The sequence below is a fragment of the Salmo salar genome, chromosome ssa28 (assembly GCF_905237065.1).
Source record: "Salmo salar chromosome ssa28, Ssal_v3.1, whole genome shotgun sequence".
In the NCBI taxonomy this organism is placed as follows: domain Eukaryota; kingdom Metazoa; phylum Chordata; class Actinopteri; order Salmoniformes; family Salmonidae; genus Salmo; species Salmo salar.
The window spans coordinates 7,088,370-7,112,288 of NC_059469.1; the positions used below are offsets into that span (position 1 = coordinate 7,088,370).

Sequence of the window (23,919 nt, forward strand, 5' to 3'; positions counted from 1 at the left end):
CTGGATGACTTGTATGAAATACAGTAGGACTAAAGGAGTCTGTATTGAAAACATGCCCACGCCAGGGGGAGATACCTATCTAGGCAATCCCTAGCTGCTTGGCTGCTCAGTCCTGGCCATGGGGGTCTGCCGTCCTGTGGATTGTCTCTCTGGCCTTGGCCTAACTCACCTGATACCAATAATGAATGTTTCACTAAAATCCTAAAGCTAAGTTGGGTGTGTTGGGTTGGCGGGCTGTAGGGTGGTGGACCGTTAGGGACAGGACGGGGCGACCCAAATATATTGTGTGCAAGTAAAAAGAGCTCTTCAGTACTATTAGTAGTATGAGAATAATTATATGGAGGATTTGCTGTTTCTGTGTGTTAATGTATATTTGAAGTGTATGTGTTTTATTTATTTCAAACCTTTCCCTTTAAATTAAAAAGGTGAAAGGTGTGAACGGGGAAGGAAATTGTGTTGGGTGCGAGTTGAGTTATTGACTAGACTGGTGGGGGTCGGGCGTGCAGGCGTCTCGGGCTGCTGGTCGGTCAGGCTGCATTTTATTTATTTGTATTTTTTCAAGAGTTGCTCATTTGTTAGTTTATTGGTTAAAGGAGCAACACAATATTTTATTATTGAATTACCTTTGATCTAGTTCAGTCTTATTAATCACTTAAACATGTTTAATAATGATCTCTTACATAGATGACTGTGGGTATTTTTGCTTACTTTTTGTTCTAAATAGAGACTGCATATTGGATTGTGTAAAAATGCAGGAAATGAGCTTTAGATGGCCCAAAAATTCAAGGAGAGGAACCCCAGACCTCCCATCAGGTTATGTCCCCCCCACTTCTACAACCAAAGTGGCACCCCTGCTATTGATTATAGACCTAATTAAGTTGGGCTTTCCTCTCTTCTCACTTTTCTTAGACAATTAATTAAGGCAAGGGCTTTTTTCTCTCCGCTTCTGCCTCCGCCGCATTCTTCTCAACACCAAAATGCGATTCACTTTTCTATTATATACACAGAAACATGGTCTAGGAAAAGGTGCCATAATATAACCATATACAATTTTAATAGCAAATGTCTTAGACTGATGGACTGTGCTATTCCCATTCCCTCCATGATAGATCAGTCCACTCAGACAGACACGAATCAGACAGTCTTGTACACCATGATTTTTTCCATTTATTGACCAGTCGACTAAATGGGGTCAGCCCTAATAGAATTGAATGGTTCCTAATGTCTTAACGACTTTAACTAATAGATCTTTATGCAATATAATGTACAGTAATGCAATGTATATTTAGAGACCTGAACACAAGGTACTGTATTTCACACACACACACACACACACACACACACACACACACACACACACACACACACACACACACACACACACACACACACACACACACCTGTTCCATGTTTATTCATACCAAAACATTTAATGCAACACTATCCACCACCTGTTAAACATCTGTGCTAGAATTGGGCACCGGATCCAATAACTCCCCCAGATTGCCACATTGGACAGTAATCTGGAAAAACGCAAGGCATCTCTCTCACCCACCCACAACAAAACACTGGAGTGCAAACCACTGAAGAGAGCAGAGAATGAGCAGAGAAGGCACTGAACTGATGAATGAGCCTTCAATAAGCCTTCATCAGGACACAATTAGTAGAAACATGCAGAGGAGATGAAATGGAGCATGCCTTCATTTGAGGCGGGAGGACTGTGAGGATTCCATTAACAACGCATTGGGACAAGCCACATTACTCAGGCTAGTTTTGATCCTGAGTAAACATTCTCCTCACATCTACTAGGGCTATACCTTGAACAGCTCCATGAATGAGGTCTAGGTAAAGTATGGTGGGTGGACCCCAGTGCTGACCGTTAAATTGAACAAAGTCTTCTAAAAGATTTGTCTCTATTCAGATCATTAGAATCTTTTCCATTACCAGATGTTCGCCGAGGTTCTGACCGACTGTGTTTACGTTGAATGCATTTAGTAAGAGTACTAAATCCACAGTTGGTGCGGGACTGTACTCTGTTTTAAAATGGTACTCTGAGACGAGATAAGCTTCCCCCCTGCCCATGTCTGAGATCTTTAAACGGCATCAACAATGGGCTTGCTCCGTTTTCATGAGAAACAGAAAGCCTCTTTGTGGATGCGTCAGACAGGCCCTGTGTGTGTGTGTCTGTCTGTCTGTGTTTGTCCGTCCGCGCGAGCGTGTGTGTGCACCCGTGCATGTGTGTGCGCCCATGTATTTGTGCGATGCCGCAGCAGATTGTCCGGCCATACCGAGGTCCACATTTACATGGGCCTAATCTGGGCCAGATGTTCCAGGATGACACAGAAAATTATAAAAGGCCCAATACCCTGGGAAAGTCATGTGACCTTGTGACTGGCGCTGTCATATTCCCCCGTCGTCAGCCCGTTGTGCAGCTAATTAGATGAACATTTGCTTGTTAGTATAACTACAGCACCGGGAATATAGGTGGGGTCACTTTTAATTCTGTTGTTTTAATAGCTTTGGTCACTGGGACGTTAGGCATACAGCTGTGGTGCTTATAGTTGTTTGTACTGTGCAACATGTTAAGATGGCTTGTGCTCAGGGACTATTTCTGTGTTCGTAAGCCTCACACATTTTTATCTCTTTGCCTCTCTGCCCCTGTTTTACTTTATGGTTATTTTGTTTGCAATTATTTCCAAATATATTCTACTGACCCTGCTGTGAGTTGTTGTTCAGATTCAGAAATGGCTGTCGCACAACCAGTCCATTTGTCCTGCATGCATAGGTTAAGTTTAACTAAAGTTTATCTACCCACATTTCAGCTCTGCGCTCCAAGAATCCGCCTCAGTCATGTATTTTTTAGGGCCGTCCAGAGACGACCGCCAGGTTAGCTTACTTGCTGCTTCTCTTAGGACTCACTGTTGGCCTAGATTAAAATAGTTATTTTTCTGTTCAACGTGTTCTAGTAGAAATATGTATTAGAATCCACAGCGTTGACCTCTGACCTGTGTATGCTCCATACTCTGGGGCCCTAAATAACTAAAGCACGGCCAAGCTAGCGCTTCAGAGGCCAATAAACAACAGATGTTTCAGACTGGAAACAAGGACAGCGTTGCTTTGAAAAAACAACTCCAAAACCCTTATAAATAAACTAAGGAGAGAACATCTCTTCTACCGTATGCAATATGGACATTAGTTTAGTTATTTAGTTGCGCCCAAGCTTTCAGGGTGAATGCATGTGGTCTGGTAGGCAGTAGCTATCTTGCCTCAGTAGACTGAATGCTTGCTCGTTAATTATACTGTGAGCACACAAACATCATTTGATATGATACTCCAGTTTTGACATGAATGATATGTCCCTTTTTTCAGTAATGCATTAATGTTACTGCCGTAAGCCTGCTTGGATCCAATCCTTCAAGAAAATGCAATCCATGTCATTTAATGTCTCATCGTTGAGGGCTCAGTGGGGATGAATGAGTGAAGCCTGACACTGGTACCTGAAAGCATGACAGATTCCTAGACTTCGGGGCGCAGTCCCATCACCTCATAGTGGTATCCATTGTAAGCATACTGTAGGTTCTGTGTATCCAGGCTCGGCTAACTGATGCCGACCTGGTAACAGGCTTAAACTCCCTGACATTGTCCCTCTGTTTCCCTATGCGACAGTGCTAGAGGAGAGTCAGCGGCAGCAGCTTGGGGCGGTAAGCTACTCGTCAGCGCTATGCGCTGGGCCTCTTCTACAAAGGCCCAGGCTCACATCGATGTCCCCTGGGCCGCCAAGTACGTCTCCAATAATCCCTGCATTCGCTTCATTGCCATCGACGATCAAAAGCGCAATTTAGGTCAGTGCCGCCATTCTCTTTCTCTGTGTGCGTTTGTCTGTCTGTCTCTTTATTTTCCACTCTCTTTTTCTCTGTCTCTTTATTTTCCACTCTCTTTTTCTGTTTCCTTTTCTGCACCCCCCCCCCCCCTCGCCCTCTCTGGAAGGCATGCATCCGAATTGCTCCCTGATTGAGTGCCACTGTTCAGCAGGCCTTTAACTTTCCTCGCTAGCTTATACCTCCAGTCCACTGGATTCTTTCTTGACTTTGTCAAGCTGCATTTGGTGTACAAATGTAAATGTCAACAACAACAAAAAATCCCAGTGTTTAAGTTCTGACGTTTTCATTCAACCTCACATCATTCACTTATTTGACGGCGCTGCCGTGCTGTTGAGAGCCTCCGTAGACCTTAGTGTTTGATTGGCTCTGTGAGTGCTGGGCTAGGCTTGTCCATTTGGTAGTCAGACTTCATTGCTGATTTGAACACAGAAGGGAGATGCAGCAGATACTGAGCAGGAGAGCACAACACCCTAAGATCAGGCTTCTACACACACCAGCCTTCATTATCAGCTCTGCTAGAAAACCACTGCCTCTCGGCTTCTATGAGAAGGAGCAACATCATCTTATATCAGACCTGGAGGGGTGTGTGTGTGTGTGTGTTTCACAGAGAGACAAATATGTGCGTGTGTGCTTCAGTGAAAAACGATGTGTGTGTGTGTGTGTGCGTGCGCACAAGCGCATGTTTGCACGTCACTTGTGTATGTGTGAGAAAGAGTGCGAGGAAAAACTGAGAGCGATAGATACTCTTTTGAAAGTGTTCACGCACCTGTCACCTCTCATCCACTCCAGTGTTCAGAAGGCAACATCCTAATTAGAGGAGCTGGTAAATGTTTCATTCTACAAGGCTCCTCTGCCCCGGTTATGCTACTGCGCTCCTCCTCTCGCGCTCCTCCTCTCGCCCTCCCCCGCTACGCTTTAATCTTATTGTTCCTTTGTGTAATGTATTTTGCTTGTAGCTCAAGTAAGCAGGGTGCAAGCACAGATGATTTCTGACTGGCCCTTTGAAAGCCTGGGAATGCAGAGAGCAGGAGAGGTGCTGTAAGAATAGCTGTGGAGCGTCTCCCCAACTCTCTAGTGGTCTAAAACAGGGAGCTTGTTGTGACCAGGGGAACAGGTGTCAGGTCACAGAGCACACAGGACAGGACAATGGCCCTCCTGCGTCACCAAGACAGGACGGCCCCCTGAGGAAGATTTAAGAGTAAACAGCTTCATGTTCAGAGTTTCATCTGTACTCCGATTGGAATGAAATATGCAAGTGAGTTAACAACTCGTGCAAATTGCACAACACATCATTTGGTGCCAACTTGCTCTGAGTTGTGCCTGTCTACCTAGTGAACCTAGTAACCTGTGTGTTTTTTTTCTTACTTCTCCTTCAGAAGCCGAGTTTGTGCCAGCCTCTCGCCTACTTGCCTACCTTGCTACCAACATACACACTGTTTCCCCACCTCCATCTGTCTTATCTCTTTATCTTCAACTCTTTCCTCATACTTCTCTCATCTTTGTCTTCCTCCTCTTTCTTTCTCTCCCTCTCTCATTTTCTCTCTCTGTCAGGCCCTATGGCCGGGGACTATGATGTCAAAAACTGGTTAGGGTGGCTCTCTAACCAATGAGCCAAACCAGAATGGCCCACTGGACAGACGTTGGACAGACCCCAGCGAATGGGTGCTGTAGCCTGTCTGTGTGCTATAGTCACTGTCACCAAACTGGAGTCTCCCTGTCCCTACACTGTCCACACTGTGACCCTCCCTAGTTCCCTACAAGGGAATTCAGCATCTCCAGCTAGGCTCTGAACAAAACAACCGGCTGTGTTTGATGTGTGTGCACTCCCTCACGCAACGTTGTCCCGTCTGCCGCTTTAAAAAAAAAACGAGCCAAGCTGGAGGAAATGATTGACCTCGTAGTAACTCTGTTTCCCGCTCCAGCAGGTCAATTGCGGGACATGTTTATTGGCGGCAGTAAACCATTATTCTCCACAATCAGTTTAAATATGGTTTTAAGACGATGTCATTAGAGAGATAACTTCATGACGTACAGCCTCGATAAATCAATGCAAAACATCCTGTATGGTTCAGAGCTGTCTGTCTGTCTGTCTGTCTGTCTGTCTGTCTGTCTGTCTGTCTGTCTGTCTGTCTGTCTGTCTGTCTGTCTGTCTGTCTGTCTGTCTGTCTGTCTGTCTGTCTGTCTGTCTGTCTGTCTGTCTGTCTGTCTGTCTGTCTGTCTGTCTGTCTGTCTGTCTGTCTGTCTGTCTGTCATTAGAAACAGGATCTCACTGTGTCCACTCCCCGCATGATGTCACCGCCACACAACCGGATCCTCAGCAGACAGGGCTCCAAGCCTTTCTGTTGTGTGTACAGTTACCAAACACTCAACAAACAGTGCATTCGGAAAGTATTCAGACCCCTTGACTTTTTCCACATTTTGTTACGTTACAGCCTTATTCTAAAATGTATTAAATATAATCCTCATCAATCTACACACAATACCCCATAATGATATTTTTGCATATGTATAAAAAAATTCAAAACAGAAATAAGTATTCAGACCCTTTGCTATGAGACTCGAAATTGAGCTCAGTTGCATCCTGTTTCCATTGATCATCCATGAGATGTTTATACAATTTGATTGGAGGCCACCTGTGGTAAATTCAATTGATTGGACATGATTTGGAAGGGCACACACCTGTCTATCTAAGGTCCCACAGTTGGCAGGGCATGTCAGAGAAAAAAACAAGCCATGAGGTCAAAGGAATTGTCCGTAGAGCTCCGGGACAGGATTATGTCAAGGCACAGATCTGGGGAAGGGTACCAAAAAAATTCTGCAGCATTGAAAGGTCCCCAAAAACACAGTGGCCTCCATCATTTCTAAATGGAAGAAGTTTGGAACCACCAAGACTCTTTCTAGAGCTGGCCGGTCGCCCGGCCAAACTGAGCAAGGGCCTTGGTCAGGGAATTGACCAAGAACCCGATGGTCACTCTGACAGAGCTCCAGAGGACTTGAGGCGTCTGCTTCTCAAACTAGACACTCTAAGGTACTTGTCCTCTTGCTCAGTTGTGCACCGGGGCCTCCCACTCCTCTTTCTATTCTGGTTATTCCCAGTTTTTGCTGTTCTGTGAAGGGAGTAGTACACAGCGTTGTACCAGATCTTCAATTTCTTGGCAATTTCTCGCATGGAATATCCTTCATTTCTCAGAAGAGTAGAAAAAAAGTTTCAGAAGAAAGTCTTTGTTTCGGGCTATTTTGAGCCTGTAATCGAACCCACAAATACTGATGCTCCAGATACTCAACTAGTCTAAAGAAGGACAGTTTTATTGCTTCTTTAATCAGCACGACAGTTTTAAGCTGTGCTAACATAATTGCAAAAGGGTTTTCTAATGATCAATTAGCCTTTTAAAATGATAAACTTGATTAGCTAACACAACGTGCCATTGGAACACAGGAGTGATGGTTGCTGATATTGGGCCTCTGTACTCCTATGTAGATATTCCAGCTACAATAGTAATTTACAACATTAACAATGTCTACACTGTATTTCTGATCAATTTGATCTTATTTTAATGGACAAAAAATATGCTTTTCTTTCAACAACAAGGACATTTCTAAGTGACCCCAGACTTTTGAACGGTAGTATATATTTCATAGTGTTTACTGTTCAACTGTACAATTGCGCTTTCACTGACTTAGAAGTCGATTCTGATGAAGGTCAGTATGGCCAAAACATAAATGTCTTAAAAAAACAAATTGAATCAAAAATTCTATTCACAAACCAGAATTCTGAATTGTGAACTGAACTGAATTGTGAACTGAACTGTGTTCTTAGCTGTGCCGTATTCCTGTGTGTCCCTGTGATGTGCAAAGTCTGCAGAGTGCAGTCCGTCTATGGTGGTATGGTTCTGAACTGTGCTGTATGTGCTTGCCTGTGCAGAATCCCCAGAGTACGGTCCCTCCATGGTGGTCCACACCAGTGTTCCATTTGGTGTCAAACACCTGGAGGAGGCCAAGGAGCAGGTGGAGCCTATCATCCTGGTGAAGCTGAACAAGCTGCTGCCTGGCTTGCCACAGCCCGACAGTATCAAGTGCCAGAAGTGGAGATACTCACAGGTGAGAGGGGTTACTCAGACAGGAGTTTTACTGTATTACTTCATCGAGTGAGGAGAGAAAATACCAGGGGTTTTACTGTATTACTTCATCGAGTGAGGAGAGATAATACCAGGAGTTTTATTTCATTCACTCATTGAGAGAAGAGGAAGAGTTATTTTTTTTCTTCATAGATACTTTAAGAGATAATAACTGTTGCTACTTCACAGTCCTGTCAAGATACATGGAAAGAAGGTCAGAGGGTTAGACTCGGTTCAGTAAAACTCATCGTCTGTGTAAAGAACATTGATGAGTGACATGCTGTGTCTATCATGATCACGCCGTACTAAACTTAAATATATTACGGTTTTCTGCTTCTGTATACCACATGAGTGTAGTGTACGGAGACTGCCTGGACATGGTGTTCCTTTTTCAAGTAGCTCCAATGTCCTGTTTACTGTGATGTTTCCCTGAATCTCTATGTTCTTCTTGGACCAGATACTGTGACTTTATTTACACTACTTATGTCCAGCAAGAATATGTCCTCCAAGGGCTCTTGTAGCTGTTCATCACTCTTCTGTAGTGATTGAAGTACACACTCGGCGATTGCATCACTCAATCTCTTAAATGTGCTCTCTCTCTCCTCTCTCCTCTCTCCTCTCTCTCTCTCTCTCTCTCTCTCTCGCTCCAACACACACCCACACACACTCTGCTAAGCTAGGCTGGGCTGGGGGTCAGAGGCCACAGAACATCTGTGTGGGAGGCCACATCACTGGGAGTGCCAGAGCATGGGCCAAGGCCCACTGGAACTGGATGGGCCATGATAGAACGCACACACACACACACATTTGTACTGTAACACACACAAGCACATTTGTATTATAATATAGACACACACACATTCATAATGGAATGCGCAGACACACACACATACATATGCACACTCACTCACACTGTACACACATCAGCTCCCTGTCAAATGCACTAGCAGTCATTCTAACAAAGACCCTTGTGACAGAGAGACACAAATGCATGATTGATCCTAACAGTTATAGCAGTTTAACTGTTGCTAAAATAAAGGTTATAAGTTGCGTGCTCTTTAGATTACTTCTCTTATGAAGCAGACGTATTCTCAGCTGTCGAAATCTCTTGCTTTCCTTGAGATAAAACGTGTTTATATTGGGGCGTTTATCTTAAGGTCCCAAACCCTCCTCCTTGGCGCTCCGTGCTCTTTGCCCTGGGAAGTCAGCCTCACACTGTATATGGAGACGGCAGGGCCCAGGGCCACTTTATCAACGTACCACTAGAGTGAACCAAACAATTTGTCCATGGCCACATTTCAACAAAAATGCTTATCATCAATTGATTTACATGGTGATGACCTTTTCAAGGATGCATGAGCAAACAAACAATTATGTTTTGGGGGAGGAGTGGGGATGGAGGGAGGTGGAGGTTGGGGGTTATGATAGCAGCACATAGTAGCCTATAACGATGCCTATTAAAAGCCCCAGCAGGAAATGGATCCTATTTCCTTACCCTTAGCGGTGCAGGGCAGCGTACCTCGATGTTTATCCATCTGCTGCCTCTCCTCTTAGTACAGGCCAGCAGAAGCCTCTGACAGAAGTTACGACACGTACACCGGCTTGTGTGTTTACACTCCCAAGTCATTAACACACTTAACTCTCAGCATTCAGGATTTAAACATGAGGAAGACAGTTGGCTGCGAGGCTGATTCGCTATCTGCCTGTCTAGCCAAAGGCAGTGCATTTTATGGCTTGATCTGTGGTATCCCACCACGTTCATCCAGAGGTAACTTGAGCACAGACAGTTTTTTTGGATTGCAGGATAACTGTAGCACAAACAAATCATTGTCTCAATACACGTTCTACTGTAGCTGTAGAAATAGATACATCTGTGGCCATGACAACAATTGGGCTTCAGTAGTGTAGTATACAATCAATGCATCATTTATCAGTGAAGGACAGTGAGCTGCCGATTCCACTCAATAGCTCAGCAGCAGCATGAAGGACTAATCAGCCCTCTCTATTGGGTCTAGAGACCGTTAGGGCCACTCCACCTGCTGCTGTATGGCCCTTCTCTCTCCACCCCCTCCCCCCCTCTCTACCCCACCACCCCCTCTCTCTTTCTCAACTAATTAGGTGACGAGCTCGGTGGCCGACTGCCCAGGGCAGATGACGCCGCTGTCCCAGCCTCTGTTGGTGTGTGGGGGGCGACGGCTTCACACATTCCAATTTCGACGGCTGTATCGAGTCTGCCCTGAAGGTGTTTGACGTTCTGAAGTCCTCGGTAGGGGGGATGGGAGTATAGTGTGGGGGCCTCTATGTGTACAGTATGCTAGCCCAGAGAGGGGGGTACTGCCATTGATCCATTACCCCCCCTGTCCACCGAAGTACTTGATATGTTTTTTTAACATGTTGATGCTATGCTGTGTTCACTTGTGGTTAGATGTGGAACCGGTGTTTATATGACCCACTAATACAACAAGGTGGACCATGATTCCGTTCCAATGAAGTACTTTACTCAAAGTAAATATGGTGTTGTTACTCAGGATTTCTCTCTAAACATCTGATTTTGGTTCAGATTGAATAAAAAAGTTGAAAACTATATCTCTCCCTTTGTGTCTGTAATTCCACTTTCTTTTTTTTTCTCAGAAAGATGGCAGGTGGTATGGGAACCAATCAGCACAGAGCTCAGAGCAAAGTCGTACAAAATGGATGTGGGTAGTCAAAAAGCAATTAGAAAGTAATCAAGATCCCTTAATGACTTCTAAATGCATTAGGCAAAGTAGGAACACTATGTGCTGTTTGACTAATACCATATCTCACCCACCATTGATGTAGCCAGAGGACTCCGGGTATGACTGCCTGGTATGGCTAACACCAGGTCTGCCCTGTGCTCATGAAGGTCAAGTGTCCCAGTGAGAGCCCTGTGGCCCTGCCAACCCTAACCCCCCTCATGGCGCCCGTGGCGGTGTAATTCCACCCGGGGCAGCCTCCCGACACTGACCGAGTTCAGCAGCTTAGTGGCGGAACAGTAATCTGGGACAAAATGTTTGGCAGCCGGTCTGGAGAAAGAGCCCCCGCTAATCCGACATAATTACAGCGTTTTGGGCCGGAGATCCAGGCTGTTGCAGCTGGGGTAGTAGTAGGCCCACTCCACTCTACTTACAGTCTGCAGTAACAAGCAGCACCCAGGTAAGGGTTAAAACACATACACATATAGAACCCATACACACACATGCACACATACATGCACACACACACATACCCAGCCTGCAGCTGCAGGACCCTGATCGCTCTTAGGCCCCATGCAGTACCACCCGCAATGGCACCAGGCTCTGCCTCCACACTGGCAGTGGGAAAAGGCCTGTGTGTGATTAGGCTATGCCCTCTCGCGTGCTAGCACTATCAACACAGTGAGCCACAGAAAGCCCAGAATGCTGAATTATGAACAGCCCACTGCACAGACTTCACACACTGGCTTGAAGAGGCCAAAACCATCCAGAGAAACAAAAGAGAGCCAGAGTGGTTTTAGGACACTATCTTAGCTGATTGCATCATCACTGTTCTTGGGGTTTGGGTATTGTTCTTCATGCATGACAGGTTCGCTATTGTCCTTATTAAAGGGTTTGCCCTGTTTTTGGATTTCTTTTTATTATCGATCTAACACTTCTTTCCCCCTGCAGTCACTGAACAGTGCGTTAAATGACTAGTGTTCTCTCCTCCACTTAACTGAATGGGTGAATTCAAGGTCAGACACAAGCACATTTCGCTCAGGGTCATCTTATATGTGAGTATATGAAAACAGAATACAAACACAATGTTAGAATAAAATGGAAGTGTTTCATTTCCAGTTTCTCCAGTTGTACTGCAGTGCAGGACTGTCTGCTTTCCAATGGGAGTATGATATGAAACCAACTTTCCACAACTCGCACCAGTACATAATTGTAAAGGCCCAATGGGTGTGAGTGCATGCTTGTGTACAATACAATACTATACATGTGTTTGATATCTTGTAACATATGCACTCAGGTCGCGATGACATTCACAAAGCACACGGACAGTAGATTACATCAGTCAGTGGACTGTACCCCTTGTGCCACACTGAGCTTCACATGTGTTAGGGGCAGGAGGAGAGAGATGGAGCCTCCTCGGATTACATGTTAATGCTCATCCAGGGCACAGAGACTGGTTGGAACAGAACCCAAATGCAGCAGGAGAGAGACGGATAGATGGGGGTGGGGAGAGACTAGCTTTTTGCTCCAAGGGGATGCATAATTCATCGCAGTCATCCTGCGAGAAATAGAAGTCAGCTGCCTGGATTGCACTAGCCTTGCCACGGCGTTGCATCAGCTGCCTGCTTCTCTGTTCTGCCTGCCTGCATCTCTGCTCTGCCTGCCTGTCTGACTCTCATTAACATGCCCATCCTCAGCTGGGGGTCTTTGATCTTTTTTTAGCATCCGACAAGAAATAATTGGTTAAGGTTGAAGAGAGCTAGGCGGCGGAGGGGAGAAGAATACTGGGGATTTGTATTTGGGTTGTTGAGGAGGGTGTGTAGGATGCGGGGTGCTGGTAGAATAAACCCGGTACTGCCAGCGGGCTTGTGTGTTGTTGGTTGGATAGGGGACTGCCGGGTGATTGTTCGGCGGGAAGAGAGAGAGGGGGACAGAACAGAGCAGTGTCGCGTTTGGAGCAGTGAGAAGAGCGGCACGCACTGTGTCGTTCTCGCTGGCTGGCTGGCTGGCTGGCTGGCTGGCTGGCTGGCAGAGCACTCGCTGGCTTGGTAAATGACAAAGTCAAGTGAAGCCTTTGTTTCACTGCCAGAACTAATTTAAAATGTTCCCCCGACTCCTTTTCTCTTTTATCCACCCTCCTCTCTCGCCCTCTATCTCTCTCGCTCTCTCTCTCTCTGTATCTCTGTCTCTCTCTCGCTTTTTTTACAGCATTGTACATGCATGCACAAAAGGGCCTCTCCAGATCCAGACTGTGTGTCTCTCTCTGTGAAGAGTCCCCCCCACTCATCCTTATCCCCCCATCACACAAAGCAGTTAAGCATGCTGCCGGAGACACTAGGCTCATGGTGCGTCTGACCTATTTTCGTAGGCTATTCCGATGGAGCAAGGCTGCTGTGCACTGTGGGTAGCTGATTTGCATTTTTGCAAAGTCACTGGCAGATGGCACCAGAGGTTGAGGAGATAGCAGCTACCCCCCTCTACCTCCATCCCCCCATCCTCCTTTTAGGGCCACAAGGGCAGGATTCAGGTCATGGCTTGTCATGTGACTCCACTTTTGGTGGACACCCCCGGAGTGGGATTAAAAGTCTCTGAGCACTCACTCTACTCTGCTCCCACTGGGGATGGATAAGTGTTGGGGGGGGGGGGGTGTATTTGTGTTTGGATCCAAGAGCATTTGTCATAAGATTACTCTGTTGGTGGAGGGCTATTTGCTCAGGGGGAAAGATGTTTTCAGGGAGGAAATGAGGAGAAATGAGGCTTGGGTTTTCAGGATAAGCGAGTCCACTCTGTAGCCTCTTGTGTGCACGATGGTGTGTAAGTGAGTGAGTGCACGCTACAAGCAAGTGTGTTTGTGTGTGCGTACGTGCATGAGCATATGTGTGCATACAAGTGTGTGTGTGTGTGTGTGTGTGTGTGTGTGTGTGTGTGTGTGTGTGTGTGTGTGTGTGTGTGTGTGTGTGTCAGACAGGAGATTGGGATGTTTAGACTTCTCCTCTGCCTCCCCAGAGAGCCCAAGCTGGGATAACGAGAGAGGCGGTGCACAGCCCCATGGGAGGTGACGTCACCAACAGCAGTCGGCTCCCTCTCTCTTTCTGTGGCAGGTAGGCAGGCACAGCCCTCTGAGCACAGTCAGTCGATCGCCTAAGAGCTCACTATTGATTCTGGAGGGAGGGACAGTCAGTCAGTCAGGCCCATACAGACAGCCTTGTTCTACTTAAGGCCAGCATCCCGGAGTCGCATCTTCACTGTTGACGTTGAGACTGGTGTTTTGCGGGTACTATTTAATGAAGCTGCTAGTTGAGGACTTGTGAGGTGTCTGTTTCTCAAACAAGACACTCTAATGTACTTGTCCTCTTGCTCCCACTCCTCTTTCTATTCTGGTTAGAGCCAGTTTGCGCTTTCTGTGAAGGGAGTAGTACAGAGCGTTGTACCAGATCTTCAGTTTCTTGGCAATTTCTCACATGGAATAGCCTTCATTTCTCAGAATAAGAATAGACTGACGAGTTTCAGAAGAAAGTTCTTTGTTTCTAGCCATTTTGAGCCTGTAATCGAACCCACAAATGCTGATGCTCCAGATACTCAACTAGTGTAAAGAAGGCCAGTTTTATTGCTTCTTTAATCAGCACAACAGTTTTTAGCTGTGCTAAGATACTTGCAAAAGGGTTTTCTAATGATCAATTAGCCTTTTAAAATTATAAACTTAGATTAGCTAACGCAATATGCCATTGGAACACAGGAGTGATGGTTGCTGATAATGGGCCTCTGTACTCCTATGTACTGTGCCTTGCAAAAGTATTCATCCCCCTTGGTGTTTTTCCTATTTTGTTGCATTACAACCTGTAATTTAAATTGATATTTATTTGGATTTCATGTAACAGACATACACAAAATAGTCCAAATTGGTGAAGTGAAGTGAAATGAAAAAAATAACTTGTTTCAAAAAATTCAAAAAAACGGAAAAATGGTGTGTACATATGTATTCACCCCCTTTGTTATGAAGCCCCTAAATAAGATCTGGTGCAACCAATTACCTTCAGAAGTCACATAATTAGTTAGATTGCACACAGGTGGAATTTATTTAAATGTCAAATTATCTCAGTATATATATACCTGTTCTGAAATGCCCCAGAGTCTGCAACACCACTAAGCAAGGGGCACCACCAAGCAAGCGGCATCACAAAGACCAAGGAGCTCTCCAAACAGGTCAGGGACAAAGTTGTGGAGAAGTACAGATCAGGGTTGGGTTATAAAAAATATCTGAAACTTTGAACATCCCACAGAGCACCATTAAATCCATTATTAAACAATTGAAAGAATATGGCACCACAACAAACCTGCCAAGAGAGTGCCACCCACCAAAGTTCACAGACTAGGCAAGGAGGGCATTAATCAGAGAGGCAACAAAGAGACCAAAGATAACCCTGCAAAGCTCCACAGCGGAGATTGGAGTATCTGTCCATAGGACCACTTTAAGCCGTACACTCCACAGAGTTGGGCTTTATGGAAGAGTAGCCAGAAAAAAATAAGCAAACACGTTTGGTGTTCGCCAAAAGGCATGTGGGACAATCCCCAAACATATGGAAGAAGGTACTCTGGTCAGATGAGACTAAAATGTTGCTTTTTGGCCATCAAGGAAAATGCTATGTCTGGCGCAAACCCAACACCATCCCCACAGTGAAGCATGGTGGTGGCAGCATCATGCTGTGGGGAAGTTTTTCATCGGCAGGGACCGGGAAACTGGTCAGAATTGAAGGAATGATGGATGGCGCTAAATACAGGGAAATTCTTGAGGGAAACCTGAGATTTGAGACTGGGACGGAGGTTCACCTTCCAGCAGGACAATGACCCTAAGCATACTGCTAAAGCAACACTCGAGTGGTTTAAAGGGAAACATTAAATGTCTTGGAATGGCCTAGTCAAAGCCCAGACCTCAATCCAATTGAGAATCTGTGGTATGACTTAAAAATTGCTGTACACCAGCGGAACCCATCCAAGTTGAAGGAGCTGAAGCAGTTTTGCCTTGAAGAATGGCTAGATGTGCCAAGCTTATAGAGACATACCCCAAGAGACTTGCAGCTGAAAATGCTGCAAAAGGTGGCTCTACAAAGTATTGACTTTGGGGGGGTGAATAGTTATGCATGCTCAAGTTTTCTGTTTTGTCTTATTTCTTGTTAGTTTCACAAGGAAAAAATATTTTGCATCTTCAAAGTGGTAGGCATGTTGTGTAAATCAAATGATACAACCCCCCCCCCCCCCCCAACATTTTTTATTTCCAGGTTGTAAGACAACAAATTAGGAAAAATGCCAAGGGGGGCGAATCCATTCACAAGCCGCAGTAGATGTTCCATAAAGAATCTGCAGTTTCAAGCTACAATAGTCATTAACAACCTTAACTATGTCTACACCGTATTTGTAATCAATTAATGTTATTTTAAAAGACAAAAAATTTGATTTTCTATCAAAAACAAGGACATTTCTAAGTCACCCCAAACTTTTGAATGTTCGTGTATATTTGTTGCTGTTTATAGGATGGGGTTGCTATCCCCATGCACAACCATTCACCATGACTGGTTTCTAGGGGGGTGCCGCTTGGGAATCAAATCCGGGTCGCAAGAGGGTGAATATTGCATGCTACCACAACACCAGGGGTACCTATAGCATCACCTTAATAGACATCTCTATAATATAATACATAGTGCCACTGCACATATAGGACACACTGGGGTATTAACACTAAAGCCCAGGAGGTGGTGTCTATAGCAGCCCAAAAAAATGACATGCACCTAATGTTGCGTCGATTATGATTCCTCGGCTAGTTCCACAGAGCTACTGCTGCCTGTCATTACTATGCTGCGCCCCAGTCAGCCAAGCAAGCTACTACAGACCTGGAATCTGCAGAGCCGCCAAGGTGAGTCGAGCCCAACTCGTCTGACCAGTGTGGGCCTTCCGCTTTGCAGGAACTGTTTTGACAGTGAATGACAGCCCTGTCTGTCTCCTGCCACGTGTGACGTTAGTAGGCTCTGTGCCAAGCTCTCCGCAGCGGGGATGGTGAACTGATTCCACCCCACAAAGTGCTCACTGCTCTCTGTCAGGACAATCCATGTCTCGGCCTGACACCAAGTCACACAACACTTTTAAGGCATTATCCTCTGTTTCTACTCTCTCTCTACCCCAATTGGCCCAAAGAAAACAACCCTCCAAAAAATGTGTCTTGCTGCACATGAATAATACTGAAGAATGTCTCTTTTTTTGCATAACATGCAGCTTTTGATTGCAACATCATAGCTGAGTTCTCATTATTCATTTGAACTGGTTACATGTGTGTAGACACCCAAACTCAGCTGCGATGTGAGGGGGGGAGAGAGAGGAGAGAAGAGTTGTCATTTAGCTGTGTGTAAGGAGACGGGTAGTTATTGAGCTGTGTGTTAAGTCGTAAAACATGGTAGAGGAGAGGGGTAGTCGTTGAGCTGTGTGTAGGTGGTCAGAGATGGGAGAATTATGATGAGAGGCCCCGGGGCCCTCAGGAAGTGATCAGAGAGTGGTTCAGCCTCAGACAGGAGGAAAGGACAGAAGGGGGCTCCTACAATCATTACTGTTAAATACAGGGACAGGGAGGGGGTTATTATATAGGTTATTATTTAAAAAAATGGCAAATGAAAAAAGAGAGGGAGAGAGCATATAGCAGCATCACACCCACTTTGCAGAGTAAAGGAAGTGTGCACAGTCAAGCTCTCTGGGGAAGGAGACCAGAATACCCTGTATACACACACTGACTGCCTTTTTGAAGTATTGTTCGGCAATGTATATCATGTCCTCTATTGCCTGTACTGCTTTGTTGTATGAACCACTACACACAAGAAGTTCCTGAAAAATAGTTATCTGAATTGGACAATTATTATTAAAAAATGTTTTAAATCTCCATCTTTCCCTGGCCACATACAGTAACCACCATTATGACAACACCTGCATGGATCTAGTGCATCACAAGGAAATCAGCTTGGTTTGCCATGGAAACCATTAATAGCATGCTACGTCAACATTCTAAAGACAGATCGTCGGTGCCAGGCGTCTCGAATCAAGTATCTCAAACAGCTGCCCCTCCCGGGCTTTCACACATGACAGTGTCTAGAGTTTACCGAGAATGGTGCGACAAACAAAAAACATCCGGTCAGCAGCAGTCCTGTAGGTGAAAACAGCTTGTTGATGAGAGAGGTCGAAGGAGAACAACAATAATCACGCAAGCTAACTGGCGGGCCACAAACAGACAAATAACGGCGCAGTACAACAGTGGTGTGCAGAACGGTATCTCGGAACGCACAACTCGATCCTTGTCACAGATGGGCTATTGCAGCAGACGACCACACCGGGTTCCACTCCTATCAGATAAATCAAGAAGATGCAGCTCCAGTGGGCACACGATTACGAACACTGGACAATTGCGGAGTGGAACATGACAGCGAGTTCAGTTTACTTGAGTGGCCTGCGCAGGACCCTGTCCTCAATCCAATAGAGCATCTTTGGGATGTTATGGAACGGGCTTGGGCAGTACAGAATGGAATGGCAGTACAGCATGAATGTACTGCTGTCCAATATGCAGCAACTGCGTGATGCCATCATGTCAGTATGGACCAATATCCCTATACCAAACCACACCCTCCCAGCCATCATCTGCTTGGTCCCTCTGGCCAAGACCAGGATCATGAAGCCTCAGTGGTGAGCTGGAACATGCAGTGGCTGAAGCTATGGCCCCTTTGGGCCTGGAGGTCCTGGAGGTCGTAGTGGGAGAGCAACATGAGAACCCCCCCGGAGCTCCAGCCTTGAGATCACCAGGGCCTGACTACGTCCTTGTTGCCCCTGTGGTGGTGCCAACATATGTGGAGTCAGCCACAGCAGCAACCCGACCAGGCAGTCCCCAGCCACTCACCAAAGGAGAACACCTCTATGGTTTCAAGAATCAGCCATTAGTCACCCAGGAGACTTTCAGCCAGAGGGCCAGCTCTCCAAGAAGAAGAGAAGATTGGAGGACTGTGACAGTTTTCTCATCCCTATGATGCCACCATGGGTTCCCTGTAAGAGAATGAGCCAGTGCCACCCATCAAGCACATCCTGAAAGAAACTCAAAAGGTGTTTTTTTACATTTTTTATCTTGTAATTTTCTTGCTTTTGTGTTATCTCTCCCATATGTACAAGTGTACTTGGGTGACTTGGAAAGTGCTTAAAATTAAACGTTTTATTTATATTTGTATTATTAGGTCAGATAAGGTCAGTGACAGTGTGATCGTCTCAAGTGTGACCGGGGTCACCCGGAAGAGGACACTGGAATCAGCCGTTTGACCAGGAAGTTCAGTGTCTGAAGGAACCAATCAGAAGAGACAGAGGGTCTGATCATCAACTGAACTGATGTCAACTGATCTCAACTAACCTTTCATTGCATGCTGTTGCATTTGTTTTGTTTTTTGCTTTCGCTTTTGTGGCATTTGAATGTGTTATAAAAATATATTATATCTATCGCATTATCCTCGTGTTCCCTATAGGCTTTTTAGTAAGTAGCGAATTTTCTTTAATTCAAAATTGAATTTGAATACCGTAGCTAAATACAAATTCATATGACTGACACCAAACACAAGAGAGTAGAATATCACATTTCAAAAACATCTCTGCTCTTGACTGAGAGGTTCCCAAACCAGAAGGCAATGTTGAATGTAAGAACACTTTCAATCTAGAAGTTGACTAGAGGGGTGAACCTACGCCAGGGGTTAGGTATCACCTCTATCTACTCCCAAAATAGCCATATTGTACTCATAGACCTTCACGAACACAATACACACACACCACACACACTGTTAACAATAGTCTTCAATTATTACAAAGTTATACTGTTGTTACATAGTCTCGGCTGTTGTAGTACTGTATTTCAGTTTTATTTATATTTTTTTATATTTTTGTGACATATCTTTGGGACTGCCAATGTTCTTTCTGCCCAGTCTCAGATCAACATAGTGTTATAGTTTACTGTAGTGTTGTAGTGTATTGCAGTATTATAGTGTTCTGTAGAATTGTAGTGGGCTGTAGTGTTATAGTGTACTGTAGTCTTATACTGTACTGTAGTATTATAGTGTGCTATTGTGTAGTATTATAGTGTACTGTAGTATTATAGTGTACTATAGTGTAGTATTGTAGTGTTCTGTAGTATTATAGTGTATTGTAGCAGTATTCCCTCTCTGTCTGACTGCTTGTGAAGGAAATGCTCTTAACCCTACACTGTTATTGGATCTCCCTCAGCTGTGCCAATAGAGTGGGTCAGATAATTAATCAAGGGACTTGATAAATGCAGCCTCTGACTGGACAGCTCCCTACACACACACACAGACACACACACACACACACACACACACACACACACACACACTGGTCAAGCCCAGCTGCTCGCAGTGCTCGCAGGCCAGGGTAGTCTGTTGTGATACTAAGCCTTTCAGCACAGATTAAACTCACACGCCGTATAATACACCCACAACAGCCTTCCCTGGGTTGTACATCTGTAACAGCTTTAGACTTTAGACTTTGGGAGAGAGAGAAAAAAAAGGGGACAAAATCTGTGAAAGCTGCCCTGCATTGATATTCGATTAGAGAGGGAGATAAGGAGTGGGGGAGGGGATAGAGCTGATAGCTACACAGTCCAGTTAAATCACTCATACTTCTGACTGGGACAGTTTTTTAAATGATTGTGACTTTTCTATTGCTGCATTAATATTCCTTCTTCATGATTAATTTATTTAATACATTAACAATTTATCCTTATTTCACGTTTTATTTCATCTCAACTCATTAAGGGATTCACGATTCCATATGTTGGTTGTACTAGTAAGATCATACACATTTTCTGTCTGAGGGAAAGACAAGTTGCTGCTATTCTATTGAGAAGAAGACCATCAGTGGAAGTTTACAGACTTGTTTGCTTGTAAATTCAGTTTGTGATCATGAGTTTGTTGTTGTGCACTTTTGGCAGTGCTAGTTGCTCGAGTTGGCATCGTCACATCAATTTACAATCTGGCCATTGTGGTTGAAAAGTGACAAAGATGGGTCAAGGACATAATTTAATCTTTGCAAATAAGCAGGGTTGTTGATACACAAACTGAATGTGTAATGAGACATTTTGCTCACCATTTTGCTCATCTCATCACAGCTATACTTTCTATATAAAACTGAATAGGCTAAGTAATTATAACATCTATTGAAAGTACATTTTCAACCTTCCTCTTATTAAATTGTGACACCAATGGAAAAAAGTGGGATATGTGATCGCTCAAATGTGGTTTGAAACAGTTCCGGACTGTTTCAAACGGGTTATTTATCAACTCCCTCAAGTCTGTGAGTCCATGAGAATGAGCATCTTTCACGGCTATGAAGAATGATTTAGTCCACTGACTATACAGTATTCCCCTCTCTTTCTCTCTTGCACACACCCACGTTAAGAAATGCACGTAGGCATGCACGTACACACATGCACGTACACACACTCACTTGCCACCTTCCCACAAAGACAGGAAACTCTTTCTGTCATCTGGCATGTGTTCTTGTTCAACCACAATCTCTGTTCTGAGGTGAGAAGATAAGAGGCGAACCTGTGAAGAGATTAACCCTTTAAAGGCTGCATGTGAAACAGCTCAGGTTACAGTAAAGCTCACTGCGGAACTCTCATCTCTAAAAAAAAATCTTTCTAAACTTCATGATCTTGCAACAGCCTTCTTCTTTGATTAATTTATATTGTTCGGTCCATATCCATGGGACAAAAAGTATAAATTAACATAGTGTATATAAAAACTTTAAAGGTATAATGTTTGCGTAGACAAGCTAGCAAGTCACAAACTATATAAAGAACGTTTTAAGAGCTTTGCTGTTGCAACCAGTTTGATACAGTGATGTTAATACAATTAACTGTCTCTCTTATTCTCTCCCTTCCTTCCTGCCACCCTTCTGCCTCTCATCTTTCAACAACAAAAAATCTCTACAAATGTCTTATTTTTTGCACCCTGTATCATCTGACTTATGCCTTACTGATAACAAGTGTTTTGTGGTAAGCTGGCCTAGCTCAATGTGATGTCTGAAACAGTAAACTGGATGAATTATCCACCCTGGTGTTCCCAGCACCAAATGAGAGACACACCTTGCCACTCGCTACCAATCAGGCACTTTGGTACTGTACTTTACCATTGGAGCCTACAAGAGAGAGACAGAGTATAATATAGTGATGGATGGAGAGAGGAGGTAGAGCAGTCTGTCTGCCCACCACAGTGGCCCTCTCCAGCCTTCAGACTCTAGGGGTTTTATATCTGTGGGAAAGGCCAGGAGGTCACACAAATTTCATCAGACCGACCAGTTTTTCTAAAACAGATTTCAGCATCTTATTTTTTTCAGCCTTGCCTTGTTTACTGTTATCTTCAAATCAAATGTTATTTGTCACGCGTCGAATACAACAGGTGTAGACCTTACCGTGAAATGCTTACTTACAAGCTCTTAACCAACAATGCAGTTCAAGAAGTAGAGTTAAGAAAATATTTACTAAATAAACTAAAGTAAGAAATAAAAACAAAATAAAAAGCAACACAAGAAAATTATATAACAGTAAAGAGGCTATATACAGGGTGTACTGGTACAGAGTCAATATGCGGGGGTACAGGTTAGTCAAGGTAATTTGTAAAGTGACTATGCATAGATAATAAACAGTGAGTAGCAGCAGTGTTATGGCTTGGTGGTAGAAGCTGTTAAGGAGCCTTTTGGACCTAGACTTGACGCTCCGGTACCACTTGCCATGTGGTAACAGAGAGAACAGTCTATGACTTGGGTGACTGGATTCTTTTTTTGGCCCTTCCTCTGACACCGCCAAGTATATACAGTTGAAATCGGAAGTTTACATACACCTTAGCCAACTACATTTAAACTCAGTTTTTCACAATTCCTGACATTTAATCCTAGTAAAAAATCCCTGTTTTAGGTCAGTTAGGATCACCACTTTATTGAAAGAATGTGAAATGTCAGAATAATAGTAGAGAGGAATGATTTATTTCAGCTTTTATTTCTTTCATCACATTCCCAGTGGGTCAGAAGTTTACATAAACTCAATTAGTATTTGGTAGCATTGCCTTTAAATTGTTTAACTTGGGTCAAATGTTTCGGGTAGCCTTCCACAGGCTTCCCACAATAAGTTGGGTGAATTTTGGCCCATTCCTCCTGACAGAGCTGGTGTAACTGAGTCAGGTTTCTAGGCCTCCTTGCTTGCACACGCTTTTTTAGTTCTGCCCACACATTTTCTATAGGATTGAGGTCAGGGCTTTGTGATGGCCACTCCAATACCTTGACTTTGTTGTCCTTAGGCCATTTTGCCAGAACTTTGGAAGTATGCTTGGGGTCATTGTCCATTTGGAAGACCCATTTGCGACCAAGCTTTAACTTCCTGACTGATGTCTTGAGACGTTGCTTCAATATATCCACATCATTTTCATCCCTCCTGATGCCATCTATTTTGTGAAGTGCACCAGTCCCTCCTGCAGCAAAGCACCCCCACAACATGATGCTGCCACCCCCGTGCTTCACGGTTGGGATGGTGTTCTTCGGCTTGCAAGCCTCCCCCTTTTTCCTCCAAACATAACGATGGTCATTATGGCCAAACAGTTCTATTTTTGTTTCATCAGACCAGAGGGCATTTCTCCAAAAAGTATGATCTTTGTCCCCATGTGCAGTTGCAAACCATAGTCTGTATTTTTTATGACGGTTTTGGAGCAGTGGCTTCTTTCTTGCTGAGCGGCCTTTCAGGTTATGTTGATATAGGACTCGTTTTACTCTGGATACAGATACTTTTGTACCCGTTTCCTCCAGCATCGTCAGAAGGTCCTTTGCTGTTGTTCTGGGATTGATTTACACTTTTCGCACCAAAGTATGTTCATCTCTAGAAGACGGAACGCGTCTCCTTCCGGAGCGGTATGACGGCTGCGTGGTCCCATGGTGTTTATACTTGCGTGCTATTGTTTGTACAAATGAATATGGTACTTTCAGGCATTTGGAAATTGCTCCCAAGGATGAACCAGACTTGTGGAGGTCTACAATGTTTTTTCTGACGTCTTGGCTGATTTCTTTTGATTTACCTATGATATCAAGCAAAGAGCCACTGAGTTTGAAGGTAGGTCTCGAAATACATCCACAGGTACACCTCCA

The 23,919-nt window shown here is 44.5% G+C and overlaps 1 protein-coding gene across 2 annotated transcripts in view; it reads left to right on the top strand.

The window, feature by feature from the left end:
• The window catches only part of LOC106589389 (uncharacterized), a 28,175-nt gene extending 17,252 nt beyond the window's left edge, over positions 1–10,923 (top strand). For both annotated transcript variants that reach the window (XR_006762541.1, XM_045710087.1), the window contains 3 exons: positions 3,667–3,842; positions 7,804–7,979; positions 8,677–10,923. Coding sequence is in view for 1 of the 2 variants with exons in the window: in XM_045710087.1 (XP_045566043.1) it covers positions 3,667–3,842; positions 7,804–7,979; positions 8,677–8,814 (490 nt within the window). In the remaining variant the exon portion in view is untranslated. The remainder of the gene's footprint in view (positions 1–3,666; positions 3,843–7,803; positions 7,980–8,676) is intronic.
• The last annotated feature ends 12,996 nt before the right edge of the window (positions 10,924–23,919 follow it).